Source organism: Electrona antarctica, assembly GCF_951216825.1.
Source record: "Electrona antarctica genome assembly, chromosome: 21".
Classification (NCBI taxonomy): domain Eukaryota; kingdom Metazoa; phylum Chordata; class Actinopteri; order Myctophiformes; family Myctophidae; genus Electrona; species Electrona antarctica.
In genome coordinates, this window is record NC_136802.1 from 30910920 (window position 1) to 30927667 (window position 16748).

A 16748-nucleotide genomic window follows, 5' to 3' on the forward strand; every position below is an offset into this window, starting at 1 on the left:
CATAAGTTTATTTTATTAAATTATAAAGAAATTATTAAATAAACTGAAAATGACAATGTGAATCCTAGTAGAGTCCCTATATTCCGAGCAAACATTTGGACAAAAAGACAAGAGTGTAAAGTGCTGTTTTGCACCAAATGTTCGCTCCAGAATTGGGGCACTATATAGGTTTATAGTCATATCAATGTTATATTCTTCTACGCATGTTAGAGCTGAAACCTTCAGTACAAATTACAACACACACTGAATCACACAGACACTGACATGTTTATATTTTCTTTTACTGAAGAAGCCGAAAGACATTGAAACAAGTTATTTGAAAATGATACATTTCAACCACATACAGGTACACCACATATCTTTAAACTGCCATGTTTGACATTGTGTTCTGTTAACTGATATCTGTTGTGTGAAACATGAATTAATTCCTGTGTTTGTGTGCATGCGTGCCTTTCGCCGTGTGTGTCTTAGTAGAAGTGTTTCATATTATAGTTTTTGTTTACACACAGATGGAAGTGCTGTTTGACAGTTCCAGCCTTCCCATTTGAATTGACCTGAAATGATAGAAAGACAAGTTGTACATTAAACTGATAGAAATACATGGTGCATTAAAATGGCTACCGGAACACATAACATGATCTCTTAGTTGTGACTTGTTTTCGTATTGAACTTTGTGTTGTGACTTACCTTTAAAGTTTGTTCGAGCACAGTTTCGTTTTCTACCCTTAGTTGTGGCAAAGTGCTTATAGATCATCTTCTGACCGTCACTCCAGAGCCATAAGCCTTCCTAGAGGATGACAGAGTGGAATAGAATAGAATAGAATAGAATAGAATAGAATAGAATTACCATAATGCAGGTCAATTGAGTCTCCTACCGGAAACTCTGCTGTCATCACATTTTTGGCTATAGGAATACGACAAAAGCAACAACCAAAAAAAGGACTCCATGAAAACAAGGCTCCATATGGGGTGTGTAAGTGATCATTTTTTTAAGTAAGAGTACTCATTATGCAGAATGTCCCATTTTACGTTTTCAAATTTATAAAATATATATGAAAATCTTTTGAAAATAGCAGGTCTACAAACTAAAGCTTGTATTTTCAAATGGCCATATATAGGGCTGAAGTGGTTAAAGATGGAGTGCTGTGATTTTTGTATTTTTTGTACATTTTCATATGTTTATGAGGTGACAGTACGTCATTAGACCCCTTGGTGTGGTTGTTATGTGCAATGATGTCTTCCTTTTCTATTTAGGGTTTCTTCCTGGAGGCTGAAAACTTGACAGTCAAACGTGCCAATGAAAGAAAAACAGTGATATAGTGACATCACAATATCATCCCCTCCCCTAACCCCTCCCCCTTTATCATACAATCACAGCTGTGGGTGCGGCTTCAGTTCAGGTGGATCACCACCCATCGCCACCCACCAGGCAAACCAGGCATACTTAATGAACTGGTGGCCTTGTCCACATAAAAACGACATTTTAACAAATACTGTACCTTTTTTGAAATAATAATAATAATACCTGATGATCATGTTTTAGGGTGGAAAAAAATCATGGCACTCCATCTTTAATGTATGTTTTGTAATAATAAGTAAATAGTAACTGAAGTTTTCAAATAATTAATAACAATAAAAAAAATCCAAAATAGATATATTTTGCCACCGAGCTCCATGTCAAAAGGTCATGCCAGGGACCGCCAAAAGAGAAGATTTGTGTAAAAAAAGAAAGAAAATAATAGCAGATGTACTAGCTCGCAGTGTGGCGCTGTGAGCTTGTAGATCCGCTATATTTGAATAGCCAATATGGTTACAAATTATTGTGATGCCATATTGGCTACTTTTAAAGAGAACTAAAGGAAACCCGTAGCATGTTAATTCCCACAAAGCAAGACAGACAGGATTAATAAACCACCACACAATATGTAGGCTTTTACTTTACATACTAGTGCACTGTCATGGGCTCCGATCCATGTCCCGCCATTTGCGCCACTTTTAGATTTGATCAGTTTTCGAATGAACAGGTCCTCTGCGCTGCTCATCACAGACGCCAGGTTTGAACACTGGCCCAAACAGATTTTCTACGGAAAGTAAAGAGAAAGGCATTTACAGTCAGTCACAGTAGGCCTACTACTGTACACTAGCCTACATAAACGTACATACGCGAAGCCAAATATCTACTCTGTACTTCAACCAACTTGTCAGTTACTGTACCTCTGCCGTAGCCCAGGTCATTTTTTCTGGAATATATTTGTAGCAGGCAGTACTGAACTGAGACCATCCTTCTGGGCAAGAAGAGCCTGAAAGAAAAAGTACATCAAAATATAAACATGGTGGTAATATAAGCCAGTTTAAATAGGAAAATAAAATAACCAAACCGTGTTGAGTGACCTTGTAGATCTGGTATTTTGGTTATTTTAGAAAATTATGGAAGATGGCTATAGGCTACTTTTTTGATTTTTCTTTTTACTTAAAACAAAACAAGTATATTTTAAAAACTTTAAACGAAAACTAAGGAAGCCAGGTTGAAAATGGTTAAGATGTTTTTGTTATGCACGTGCTCTTTTGCTCACACACACACACACACACACACACACACACACACACACACACACACACACACGTAATCATTTCACGTAATCAAACACACCCTTCGCCAGAGCCATCACAGCACAAAGCAGTAGAAGCCTCATGATGATGATGATGATGATTGATTGCCTTCTGCAGAAAGAGAGAGAGAGAGCGAGACAGATTAGCGCAGTGGTCTTGATGTTGGTACCATTAGGAGAGATAGCAGGCAAACGTTGATCAAAAATACTAAATCTTCTACATTCTCTAGTTGCGTAGACTTCTTGTAAATTAACTTAAGAAATGCAGAGCAGCAGATGTTTAGGGTCCATTTGGGTACCAACTCTCCATTTAGCTGGGGACCACCTGGATCCCCCTCAAGGAAGTTGGAACCAGTGGTCCCCGGACCATGCACTGGTTGATAACCACTGGAGGCCTACTACAGTATCACACAAAACCATCAAAAGCACATCGACAAGCTCAAAACGCAGAGAAAAGCACTTTGAGCTTGAATATTTTTTTATTTGAATTCTGAAAAGTAACAGGTTTGGACATATGAGGTTTCCACCCGATATACGTAGATGATAATTGCCTAAAATAAAGAAAGAAATGCATGAAGCATGAGCATGAGTTCAAGTCCGTTGCTCTCCCCATGTCCCCCATATATGGGAACTAGGTTGGCGGAGGGTGTGTAGAGCCCAGGATCACATTAGATAATTGACACAGGGGTGAAAAATGGGTTACAAAATTGTGGGATAAAAAATGATATAAAGAAAGAAATGCAGTGAAAGACTGCAAGTGTCTTGTAGACGCTGCAGTGCAATAGGACTGCAAGGGCTGTTTAAAAAAAATCTGCCTCCCAGGCAGAATTATTTTAAACAGTCCCATAACATTTCCGTATGTTTGGATGTCAATATGTTCAATTAACGTGCACATATTGTTTTCGATTGAACAAAAGTTTTTTTGATTACAGCTGTCAAAGTTTTATCAATAAACATATCCGTATAGGAGGAGAGATTAATCTCAAACCTTCAGTAGAATGATCTGTGTCGTCTGCCTTCCTGTGTTGAAGTGTTGAAGAGGACAATGTAAAGTGTGTCTTATGTACACTTTGATGTCCCAGCATGTGGGAGTGGTGATGAGCATGCATGCGCGCACTGTATGTATATGCACAATAACAAGTGCACAGACATACACACTCGCACGCACGCACGCATGCGCAGACACACACACACACACACACACACACACACACACACACACACACACACACACACACACACACACACACACACACACACACACACAGTCACACACACACACACACAGTCACACACACACACGCACGCGCTTGTAGATCGGCTATTTTATTTGAAAACTTGAAATATGCGACATAATATTCTGCATAATGAATATTTTTGGCACACACTGCATACTTTATTTAATACTTTTACCTAATTAAAACATTTCAGTACTTTTTCCACCACTGATGAGGATGAAATTCTCAATTCAATTCAATTCAATTCAATTCAATTCAATTCAATTCAATTCAATTCAATTCAATTCAATTCAATTCAATTCAATTCAATTTCCTGAAGAAGAACCTTCATGATCAACAATAAACAGCAGGGAGCATTCTTTGTCCTGCACCTGGACACTTAAAGCCCAATGGCATATTTCGATTTAGATGTGGTGCCTCCCCGGGAACCAAACTTATTAATGAACCAATTAAACCCTATTTAATAATGATAGCCTAAATATGTGTTTATAGCTGGCCTTGCACCCACACATTTGTGAAGGATATTACAGGCAAAAGGGGTATGGACTATCAAAACTCTTGTGGATTCAACCCAGAAAACTGGGTTAATTTGAAAAATGTTGGGTGGTCAGCAATTTCACCGAACAACAAACTTTTCAATAGCGATAGAGAATTGCTTTTTCTCCGAATGCTCCTGAACTTGAACGCAGTATTTTGCGTTGAACTAATTGTTTCTAAATCCATGTCGTACACCACATCTCCACTAGATAAGGAGTGCTGGGTTGCGCCCCGAAAATAGCTGATCTACAAGCTCTCAACGTGTCGCAGCGTGACACGTTGTGAGCTTGTAGATCAGCTATTTTCGTTATTTTTGTTCAAAAGTGCCCTCTTACGAGATTTCAACCTCTGCCTCTCTAACACTCTCTGCACGTCCCCATGGTGCAGATAATAGGCCTACATTTAATTCTTCTAACTGACCACGCAGGATCTGAGAAGAATACAAACAAGCACAGCGTATGCTGCATATTCAATACAATGTTATCAAGGTTTGTGTTCATAATTATTCTGAGACATTGTTCGGTTTAATTTCCATGCAGGGAATTCAGATGCAGAGTTTACAAAAACAATAACGTGCATCTCTCTGTGAATACTGTAGGCTACTGTGCACGGCGATGCACGTGTGTTCTCACCACACCCACAATATGGGGACATAACAAAGTGTACATACAAGCTTCTGTTTGTCCTCTTCAACACTTCAACGCAGGAAGGAAGACAACACAGATCATTCTACTGAAGGTTTGAGATACATTTCTCCCTCTCCTCTCCTCTCCTCTCCGTCCTTGTTGTTACTTCTCTTCAGAAGTATCTCTATAACCTTTCACCCTTTCTCTTTCTACTGAAGGCAATCATCTTCATCATCGCAATGAGGCTGCTGCTTCTCTGCACTTTGATGGCTCTGACTGGAGCCGCGTCAGGTGTGTGTGTGCGTGTGCATGTGTGTGTGTGTGTGTGTGTTTAGCACCCTGAGCTGGAGTCGAACCCCGATCTCCAACTCAGTAGACAAGGCAAGCAACAGGCCGCGCCTAGAGAGCTATTTAAACTAGCTCATTACTCTATTAATTTTGTTTTTACCTCAGCATTATGTCCAAGAAGATGTGCATATGGATGGACTTACTTCTCTGGTCGCTGTTACCTGTATGTCCGAGCTAAAATGGACTGGGGTTCCGCAGAGGTAATCAGAACGAACAACAATGGTTGAAACGCAAAGCAGATTACTTTCATACAACTTCTACTTTGCAGTAGGTGGAACGTAACTAAGTAACATTGTAGTTACAGTAAGTAAACATTCTGAGGTACTTTTACTTTACTGGAGTATTTCCAATTTACAATACTTTTACTTCATCTCAGATCCAAATATTGTACTACTCCACTAGGCACTACATTTATTTGAAAGCTTTTGTTACTTTTAGTGCTCTGTAGATTTTGATTATTATTACAAAACACTAAAATTCTACAAGCTCACAATGCGAGGCGACGCATTGTTATATGCATATTATACATTTTGCGTAATGACTTTTGGTACTTTAAGTACATTTTGATGCCAATACTTGTGTCCTTTTACTAAAGTACATTTTGAATTACGGGCTTGTATACTGTACTTGTAACAGAGTGTTTCTATATTGCAAGTAGCCTAAAGATTGTGAGTACTTTTTCCACCACTGCATGCTACTACGTACGTCATGTATCTCTAGGCCGATATGTGTTCTAGTGTATATGACTGATTATTCCCTCTGCCGTCTTCTCTTTTTGTCTTAATGTAGAACAACTGTTTGAGCCACTATGCAAACCTGGCATCCGTGACCAGCAGAGCAGAGGATATATTCATTCATCACTTGATCAAATCACAGTATGGAGAAGGTTCCACATGGATTGGTGGCACTGACAGTATAAAGGTGCAGTATTGTTACCCTACAGCAGGGGTCAGGCCAGTGTTGATTTCGTTGACTAAAACTAAGACGAAAACTGTTCGTCGACTAACCTTTTTCACTGACGAAAACTAAATGGAAAACAGTTCCATTTACACACCTGTCTTCAACTACCTCATCAGCCCAGCAGTGAACACTTCTCCAATCAACCTGCTCCCTATAAAACTGGACTCAGTGCAAACACTCATTGTCAGTTCATAACCTGTTGTCCTGGAATTCTCCTTAAATACCTAAAACAAGGGGGGGGTAGAGTACTTCTAGGCCTAATCAACAAACTCTACTATAAAAGAAATTTGGCCAAATTGTCAAATAATATAAGAAAATAGGCAAAAAGAAAATTAAATAGCCGATCTACAAGCTCACTCAATCCACACTGTCATCCTCTAGGATAGCATATGGTTATGGAGCGATGGTAAGAGGATGTCCTATACCAACTGGGCCAAACACCAACCCAACAACCGGGGTGGAAAACAAGACTGTCTGCGCGCAAACTGGCTAAGTATGACACACACACAAAAAAGGCAGATCTACAAGCTCGTAGCGTGGCACTCGGTGCCGCACTATGAGCTTGTGGATCTGCTATTTTTCAATAGCTAAAGTATAACATAATGCTTAAAACACCAAAAGGGGTTCCCGCCCAGAATGAATTAATACAAAAAGAAAAACCTATAATAACAAGCCGGTATAAAAGATTACGTTATTTGATGTAGTCTGGAAGCAATTTTTTTATGTAGGACCTTGTCTGTCTATCATTTCAGGTCGTGTCCAATGGGATGACTTTGCGTGCTCAGGGAAACTTTCGTCCATCTGTGCTAAAAGCAGCTGAGGCCCTTCCACGCACGCACGCACTCACGCACGCACACACACACACACACACACACACACACACACACACACACACACACACACACAGCAGGCTAATATATTTTTAGGAAGGAGGGTGACCAAACCATGGGTCTGGATCCATAATGTGAGTCGTGGACCAACTTTTATGGGTCGCAAGTAAATACCCCTTTATATTTTGTATCCTCCATTTTGTTTTTAATTATATATATGTTCTGCCCTACAACTGCAGAGATATACTGTATGTCAAAAGTATATGGAAGCCAGTGATATAAAGCCATGAACTCAACTTGTTGCTGCATCACATAATGCATTATGACAGTGATTATAATGCATGATCTATAATGTATAACAAATATGACATCCTTGCAAATAAAATGTATGTGAGTGTCCAACAATGAATAAAGTTGTATGGTACTTGACATCATAAGTCATCAAGACGCTTAGGAACTCTTGTGTCTTATATCTGCTATTTTCTGTAACCGCCAGTGCCAGTGTTGCAAATAAAGTACCGTACACTTTTGAGGAATTCTTACAACAGGCAACAGGATAATTTCTACATTGTGGTATTAGTTTGGTATCAGGAACGGTCACCCCTAAAGCGTTATTCATAGTATGGATTTTCGGTGGTGAGGTGACCGCTCCGGTGGTCACCTCACCACCGGAGCGGTGGTCACCTCACCACCGAAGATCCAGACTATGAATGAGCCATAAACCATCTCGCCCCTCGATTTTTCCGCCGACCTCACGCCGACCACTCGGTCCAACGGTTCTTGTATTCTTCCTTTTGTTTTACTGAGAATAAGGTTAGAAATAAGTTTAGGGTTAGGCATAGTTTTACTGGGGTTACGTTTAGGTATAGGGTTAGGTTTAGGCATAGTTTTATTGAGGTTAAGGTTAGGAATAAGGTTAGGTTTAACCGTTTAAGCTTTACTTTAGGAATACCAGGCCGCACAGTCCCGCCGGCTGTACGCCCAGGGCGAGTTGGTAAAGGGGAGAGTCGTTTGGTATTCATTAGTTTTACTTAAGTAAGAACTGTGCGTACTTCATCCACCACGAATAATAACAACTAGAATTGCGCGGGCCTTTGGCCCACTCATCCTAGCGTCACGCGTCGCAAATGGGAAGAAGGCAATAGCGGGAGGGCGATACTCGATACTGTTTTTTTGTTTGTTTTTTACTTGGAAAAGCAAACATGGCAACCCATTATGTTTTCATATATCCAGTTGCTTGGAAAGTGCAAACTTGGCAACCTGGCTAAGTGGCCCTATTGTTTGTTTTGCTTGTTTTTATTTCCGTCTAAAAGCAAGCATGGCAAGTGGCAACATTTTTATATACCAAGTTGCTTGGATGTCGTAAATGTGGCAACCTAGCGGGAATAGTCCTCTGTACTGTACTGTACTGTACTGTACTGTACTGTACTGTACTGCTCTCTACTGTACTGTACTGTACTGTACTGTACTGTACTGTACTGTACTGTACTGTACTGTACTGTACTGTACTGTACTGTACTGTACTGTGTGTCTGACAAAAGTAATATTTGTATAGTAAATATGACAGTTGCGTGGATGCAAAGTAGTGGTTGATGTCTGGACAGGTATGCTGTTGGTGTTGTGCATGGTGAGATGTGTTCAAACGGTGTGGTTTGGTAGGAGAAGGCGGACAAAGGTTGGGGTGTTGCGCTGGCTATTAGTGTGGCAGGTTGATTAATGATGTGTAAAGAGAACACGTCACATGGACCATAACTTGAATGCACTAGAGGATGTTCCTGAGGGTAAAGAAGTGTAAATAAAGTCTATTGTGTAAACGCGGTATACAGCCCCATGGCATGAACACACACTTGAGGTGATGGACATAAGGGGTGGTGGGTTGGATAAGACTCACTCAACCTCTTCAGACTCCACCTTAGCCCGTAGCACTTGCCGTTTATTATCAGTGGCGTGCACAGACATTTAGAGGGGTAGGTGCTCAAGTGAAAAAAGGGAACCTTGTGCAGCGCCGCAGCGCGTGGAACCGGCCGGTTGCCTTAATAGTGTGAGATTTATAGATTTTGGGGCATAAATAATATATTAGAAGCTTTTTTTTAATCAAGAATTGATCAATGTCACCATGGTCCACATACTAGTGTACACTGTACAGTATGTTTTTTTTTCTTCTCAAAAGTGCACATTGCTGTCCAGAGGGCAAGGGCAGGTACGTCCTAGCACCCCCTAGTGTCTATCTGTGTACGCCACTTATTATTATAGCACTTGTCCTAGCCTTGACAAATGCAATTGAGAAAGCATGTTATTGGACAGATTCCAGGTTAATTTGTTGACATCAGACTGATGATGGTTCTAGGTTTATTACTGTGTGTACTGTTTACCTTGCTTAGGCCTACTGTGAATTGCCCTGGATTAAGGTGACATTCACACCAGAAAGCTTTACTGCGATTAAAACGAATCCTGCTGCGCATTGTCAGAAAATTTGCTTTGTTTGGCAGGTGTGAAGGCTCATTCGAATCCTAATGCGCAGCAAAGAACCGCATTCTACTCTGAGCAAAAACGGGGGTTTCGCTTCGCTTCCAATCGCACTTGATTACGATTCAGTGCAGGTGGGAATGCAATCCGCAGCAAATAAAGGAAATGAAGCAAACAATGTGGCGGGTGAGGAGCTGAACACAGTTGGAGACGGAGAATGCATATTTTACGCAGTATAATTTTATCACCATAGATTTCACTGTGTAGGCTAGTTAATGAATGGAACACATTGATAAAGGTCCCCCCTGCTGCGTTTCCAATTGCTGTGGATGACAGTATGAAGGCAAACCGCAGCAAATTAAATATGCAAGAATCCCAATTTCTCCGCCCATTCGCATCGATTCGAGTCTACCGAAGTATTAGGTGGGAATGTGACCTAAGAGCATCTGCTGCATGCCTAATTGCCTATAAATTAATTATACATTGGCTCCCAGTTACTGCCCGCACAGAGTAGGCCTACAAAACACAGATGTTGGCCTACAAAGGCAACAAAGATATGGCACCCCCGTATCTCCGTGGACTAATCCAACCCTATACAACCCCTCCCGCTCACTGGGATCAGCCAACACAGGGATGGGGCGGTCATCGCCATGCTGGCTTAGGCTGAGCTCACACCTTTAATGCAATTCTCGTGCTCGTTGGATCAATGCTGTGTTGTGTCATGGCCGCCCAATGCATTTCCAATCGAGGTCACATGGTTTGACACAACATTGTGTTGTATGAGGGGGAGGGGCTCAGTCGAATGCGCCCCTCCCCCTCACACAACACAATGTTGTGTCAAACCATGTGACCTCCATTGGAAATGCATTGGGCGGCCATGATACTACACAGCATTGATCCAACGAGCACGAGAATTGCATTAAAGGTGTGAGCTCAGCCTTAAGGTGAACATTATTATTTTTTTGCCACGGACATACAAAATGAGTGGACAGTAATATCACAGACAATATTAATTTTATGGGGGTCCTTGCAACAAAAAAAAATTGAGAACCACTGGTATGTTGGACTTCCCTGCAGCGGCGGCCCTTAGGGAATTAGCGCCCTAGGCCGTATCCCACAGGTCCGCCCTTCCCCGACTCGCGCCATTTTCTTTTCACAGAACGGGCCACAAAACGAAACCAGCAATGATGTCCATATACCGTATAGATCCATACATTATTAGGCTATCTTAATCAATAAGTCCAGCTGCTCAAACGAAAAAGCCTTGGTACCGAGGCTACGTTTGTGCCCCCTCTTCTAACTGCCGCCCTAGGCCATTGCCTATGTGGCCTATATATACCGGGCGGCCCTGCTTCCCTGATATAATGCCATAGTGTCATACTAAATACAGTACGTGTCTTACACATTATGACGAAAACCCAGAGACTTTACATTCAGTAATTGGTCTTATGATCAAAATAAGAACATTATAAATGGACGGTGTGACAGACAAGAGCAAGTCTTTGGTACAGATATTGATGACCCCTGCAGTGCATGCACATTGCACAAGGACGCTGACGGAACCTTCCCTAAAACATCTCAATCAATCAATCAGTCAATGTGATCTCTCTTTGGAAACACATTATTTAGCGCCATCTTCTGGCGAAACCAAGAACAACAAGAGGAGTTGGAAAACGCATGCTCATTGCTCTAACCAAGTGGAAGTGTGTAGGGCAACTTGCCCTCGTTTAAAAAAGGGGAGTATGTCCAATTATGTCCATAGATGTTCTATGGGAAAACGACACAGCACGCCTCAGACATGGTTGTCTTCCCTGGCAACAAAAGGTGTCCAATCCCTCCAGACTATATGGGCTGTAAACGGCTAGTGATTGGCGTCAAATGGTCCTGCAAGACCCGCCTCGGACTCTATACTCTCTAAATCCATTGGGTGAAATCATAGGTCAATCACTGGACCCGGAAGACAGTGTGCGCTTTGTAAACTTGTGTCGCTGTTGTTTGATAGACTACATTGTTAAATAAAGTTAAAACATATCTGAGAACTGAATTGACCACGGGAATATATGGCATACAAAAGAGAAACACAGAGTAAGAAATACTGAGTGAGTAATCCTGCAAATCTGCAAAACATGGACGTGATTGTGTGACAATTTGCAACTGATCTCTTCAACCTAGCTCTGGTCCATAGCTCTAATGCGTTATTAGAGCTACGGACCAGAGCTATCTTCAACCGTACAATCCCGAAGACTAGATTACAGATCATAACGCTAATTAATAAATTGCATCGATTGCAATTTATTGTTTTCATTTAGACAGACGGCATGAAAGCAGTGGTTTTGTTGATATTCCATCTACCCTTTGAACAGCAGGTGTCGTTGTTCTGCAGATTCATTTATTAACAGTATAGGCTATAATTACAAATTAATGTAAATTCAGTTTGAGGAATGGTTATGCCATTTCCGCTATATATCATTAATGTCTTTGTATATTCCAGTTATTTGTCGTATAGCCTATATGCCCTGTGCATTTTATTATTACCAAGCAAACAAAACAAATGTATTCTTTATTGATATGTTGTGCCATGCCAAAAAAATAAAACAATGAAATCGTTAATCGCAATTATTTGATTTATCACAATTGAATGAATTCATCAACTTAAATGTGTAATGGTGACAGGCCGGCCTAGAGCTACGCTCACAGATGGCATCATGGGTACCTCTGAAGGAGCTGAGGGTCTCCTTGGTGGACTTCATGAAGACTCCTGGAGGCCTGCCAGGAGCCCTGAAGGAGGAGGAGGAGGACTGGGAGGAGGTGCTACGAGGTAATTATGGCTGTGGTGAAGTTTAGTTTCAGTCAGAGCCATAGAGTAAGACAGTGTTACAACAACTCCGTTCACTTCATGGGGCCAGTCCAATAGAGACTTGACTTCTATTGGTGAATAGGGACACCGGAAGTTTACATAATGCATTGGAGTCTATGGGCTCGCGCGAGTAAATTAACCACGTGACCGGAATAGAAGGGAGAAGAGTGTGGCACGTTGTCCCGGTGTTTTTATGGATGTACTTCCAGCTTCCCTGCGTTGGCTGATCTGAGCACGCGGGAGGGTTTGTAGGGTCCGATCAGACTTGGATGCCATACCTTTGGTTGCTTTGAAGGCCAGCATTGGAGTTTTGTACTTTGTGCGGGCAGCGACCGGGAGCCAATGGAGGGAGCGGAGAAGGGGGGGAGACATTTTGGCTGGTTGAAGACCAAGCAAGCTGCAGCATTCTGGATGGAGAGGCTTAACCCTTATATGAACATAGGTTGAAAAGTGGTCCTTAAACTCTGTAACTCTGTAACCATTAAATGCTGTGCTGCCTCTGGCAGACTGAATTCTGATTATCTATCTGCAAGGCATAGGTCTGAAACAGCTGTCCGTGGGCCTGGTGGACTGCATGAATGAGGCACCTGGTCATCACAGCCACAGTCCCAGCGCCGCCAGCGTCAAGGAAACGCGGGAGCAGAGCAGTGGATCGGAATGGGACGGTGGCTCTGGGGCAGAGGAGGACAGCACGCATGGACACGAGCCAGGTCAAGAGAATTTACCCATTCAAACCCGTGTGTCATTCATTGTAACCACTAGTGCTGCCAGAATTGCCTTTTAAAACACCACATGTATTACTATTCGAACAATTTCCTTATGATTTCGAATGTCGAATGTATATGGTTTTAATATGAATATGATATGAATATTGCAGAATAATATGCTGTAAAATGTTCTCTTTCTTTATATGGTCCGGTCCTGTACGGGCCGCGGTTCTTGAGTCTTGCGAGATCAAATGAATGATTCATAATTATCTTAATAGCCTAATTTTTGTGTAATGTTTTAGTTTACGTGGCACGTAAGAACTCACACAGCAATTTTATTGTTATTTTTTTAATTCAAATCTTAATTTAAAATATTTGATTATTCTTTTATTTTTTACATTCGAATATTTATTTGAACATGGAATATTCGTTGGCAGCACTAGTAACCACTTCAACCACCCCCGTTTCTCCAGCTCTTTACGATGGTGAACTGAAAATAAATGTTCGGGTCTGAATACCTTTTTTTTTTCAAGAGCTGGAGAAGAATGAGACACCGATCTCACTGAACAACTATTCCATAGCAAGGACTGTGGAGGAATATGGAGCTTTCACTTTTTAACCAAACATTTGTTCTTTCTTTTCTTTTAACCTTTTCTTTCTTTTACAGAAAAAAATATAATTTGCACCACCTTTCATCACTTTCAGTGTGGTGGAGTGTGGTAGTGTGGTAGAGTATAGTAGTGTGGTAGTATGTGGAGTATGTTGATAAAATATAACTGGTGGTTGTATTTCGTCTCCCTGTTCTTCTATTGAGACATTTAGATCATGTCAAAGGTCATGTCTCACCTACTGTATAGACACAGGATTTGACATAAATGTTTCCCTGATGGTCAAGATAAAATGTATCTCCTGAGCAAGCATGCAGGCTCGTATCAGCTCAATGTTAAAAATGTCAGCACTTGAGCAGGAAACTGGGTTCGAATCCAGGGTTGAAGAGGAAAGTTACATAGTGCTGCTCTAAGAGGTTAATCTTCACAATTCGCAGTCATCACCCAACATTCCCTACTCATACATCACATAATAGACTAACCACAGAACCAACACTACTGTTTTTATTGACATTTTTGTATTATGAAAATTGCATTAGATTAGAACCAACTTCACATCTTTTTCTTAAACCATTAAAACCGGTAAAGGATCCATGTCATTCTAGATTTTGGTGTTTGCTATTCAAAAATGGCAGATGTGCAAGCTCACAGCGTGTCACTTTGTGCCAAACTTGTAGATCTGGTATTTTTGAACATTTTTGAAAGATCTCTTAAGTGTGAGAACTACTGATTTAGAAGGCATTTTGTTGAATCTGCCTCAGGTCTTAATGAAACTGAAACATTTACCTCAAACTCTCTTTCTTTCTTTCTCTCTCTCTTATACATTTAGGTTCTGGACCCCAGTGTAAAGTAACGAAGAACAAGAACCGCGAGAGGTCTTACCAATGCGTCCAGTGCGACAAGAGTTTCTTCAGTTCGCAGCACCTGAAGCAGCACGGAGTCACGCACCAGGCCGAGAGACCCTACCACTGCGAGGAGTGTGGCAAGAGCTTCGCCAGAGAGGTCAGCGTGAGGCAACACCAGCTGACGCACACCAGAGAGAAGCCGTACCAGTGCGACCAGTGCGGAAAGAAATGCATCCGGAAACAAGATCTCGCGGTCCACCAGCTGAGCCACTCGGACGCGAGGCCGTACGCGTGCGACAGCTGCGAGAGGCGCTTCAAACAACCGGGGAAGCTGAAGCTGCACCTCCGGGTGCACACCGGGGAGAAACCCTACGAGTGCAAGCAGTGTGGCAAGCACTTCGCTCTGGCCTTGAGCCTCGAGATCCACCGGCACACCCACACTGGGGAGAAACCCTTCCAATGCACGCTGTGCCCCAAGAGCTTCGGCGACAGGAGCAACCTGAGGACGCACCAGAGCGTGCACACGGGAGAGAAGCGCTTCAGCTGCAGCTTCTGCAAGAAGGAGTTCAGGCTCCTGCAGCACATGCGGAAGCACGAGCTCGTCCACAAGGGGGCCAAACCCCACCAGTGCGACGAGTGTGGGCGGACGTTCGCCGCGGCGAGGTCCTTGGAAAATCACAAGGCGAATCACGAGCAGCCGGCGATCGGCGAGAAGGAGACTCCGTATCCGTGCCGCGAGTGCGGGAAGTACTTCAGTTCGCGTTCCACGCTGGACAAACACCAGGTCGTCCACTCGGGAGAGAAGCCGTACAAGTGCGACACCTGCGAGAAGCAGTTCAACGACAAGAGCAACCTCACCAAACACGTGACGATTCACACGGGGGAGAAGCCGTTTAAGTGCGAAGACTGCGGAAGAGCTTTCAGGCTTCGCCAACACCTGACCGATCACGGGCGGACCCATAAGAAAGACAGCTTGTCACGTTCAGTCTCTGACGGCATCAGTGTGGAAGCTGAGGGGAAAAAGGCATCATAATTGTACAGCGTGAGCTGGCACTGTCATAACATTTTAGTTGACGAATATTTGTCATGCTGCAGGTCCTGTGAGTCTGGGCATCTTACTGGTGATTCCAGTTTAACTCATTCCCTCCCGTTACAGTAGGCGGGATCGTGAGGCCAGTGCCAGTCAAATGCACGAAATGCCAAAGTAGAAGAAGAGTAGCCTGGTTAATAAACCAGACCGAATCAGCCGTTGGCAAAAAAAAATTGCCTACCAGCGAGGCTCAGTAGTACGCCTCTTTCCTACAACCGAGAACAGGTCGGACCAATCGGGACACGGTATGCAATATGGGCGGGCTTTGGTACAATGCTTGAGACTTTTGACTGACAGTAGCTCTGACCAATTGCGTCAAAGAGAAAATGTTTGAACCCGCCCCCCGGGAAATGAAATCCAAGTGGAGCCAGCCCAGACTAATATACCGCGACAGTGTTGTGTGATATTAGTCTGGCTTATTAGCCAGGCTAGAAGAAGAGATCCTGGGCACCACCTTCACTCTAGGCAGCATTGGACCGTTGTTTGTCATGTAAAGAACAGGGAATTATAACGTTCCAAATACCGGATTTTGTCTCATTTTGAGCAGAAAAAGGAGTAATAAGCGCGCGTGCACGTCTGATCCGTATGTATAATATACAGTGCCCCTCAAAAATAATTACATATATATTATATATGTAATTATACTCATACAGTATACAGGTTTAATGTTTGTTTTTGTTTTGTTTTGTTTTAAAAACGCCATTGACAATGAAGGGAAAATTTACGTCATCTTGTCCCTAACAAACATTAAATGCCATTAACAATAAAGAGAATTTAATGTTTGTTTTGTCACCATTTGTTTAAAATCACCATTACATCACTCAACATGAGTTAGACTTTAATATATTAGCGCCCCTCACTTCACACGGGTGTGATTTTTAATATGATTATGGCAAAGATTCACAGAATGTCACTGCACTGAGAGACATGCAGCTGCTGTGCTGTAGCCTGGCTAATAAGCCAGACCGAATCAGCCGTTGGCAAAAAAGAATTGCCTGCCGGCGGATTACGGTCTGGAGAGGCTCAA

General features: G+C 42.3%; 1 protein-coding gene and 1 long non-coding RNA gene across 2 annotated transcripts; one reads left to right on the forward strand and one right to left on the reverse strand.

The window, feature by feature from the left end:
- Positions 1 to 460: 460 nt before the first annotated feature.
- Positions 461 to 12464, reverse strand: LOC306913939. Its single transcript, XR_013788617.1, has 6 exons — positions 12328 to 12464; positions 2651 to 2721; positions 2215 to 2300; positions 1947 to 2081; positions 688 to 787; positions 461 to 554 (listed from the first exon to the last, which is right to left on the reverse strand). It is a non-coding gene; the product is annotated as an uncharacterized lncRNA (long non-coding RNA).
- LOC306913938 (uncharacterized protein) lies at positions 11519 to 16440 on the forward strand. The gene is made up of 4 exons (XM_079490775.1): positions 11519 to 11713; positions 12288 to 12432; positions 13005 to 13181; positions 14616 to 16440. The coding sequence occupies exons 2-4, from the start codon at positions 12312 to 12314 to the stop codon at positions 15662 to 15664; spliced, it is 1347 nt and encodes a 448-aa protein (XP_079346901.1). The 5' UTR covers positions 11519 to 11713; positions 12288 to 12311; the 3' UTR covers positions 15665 to 16440.
- Positions 16441 to 16748: the final 308 nt, after the last annotated feature.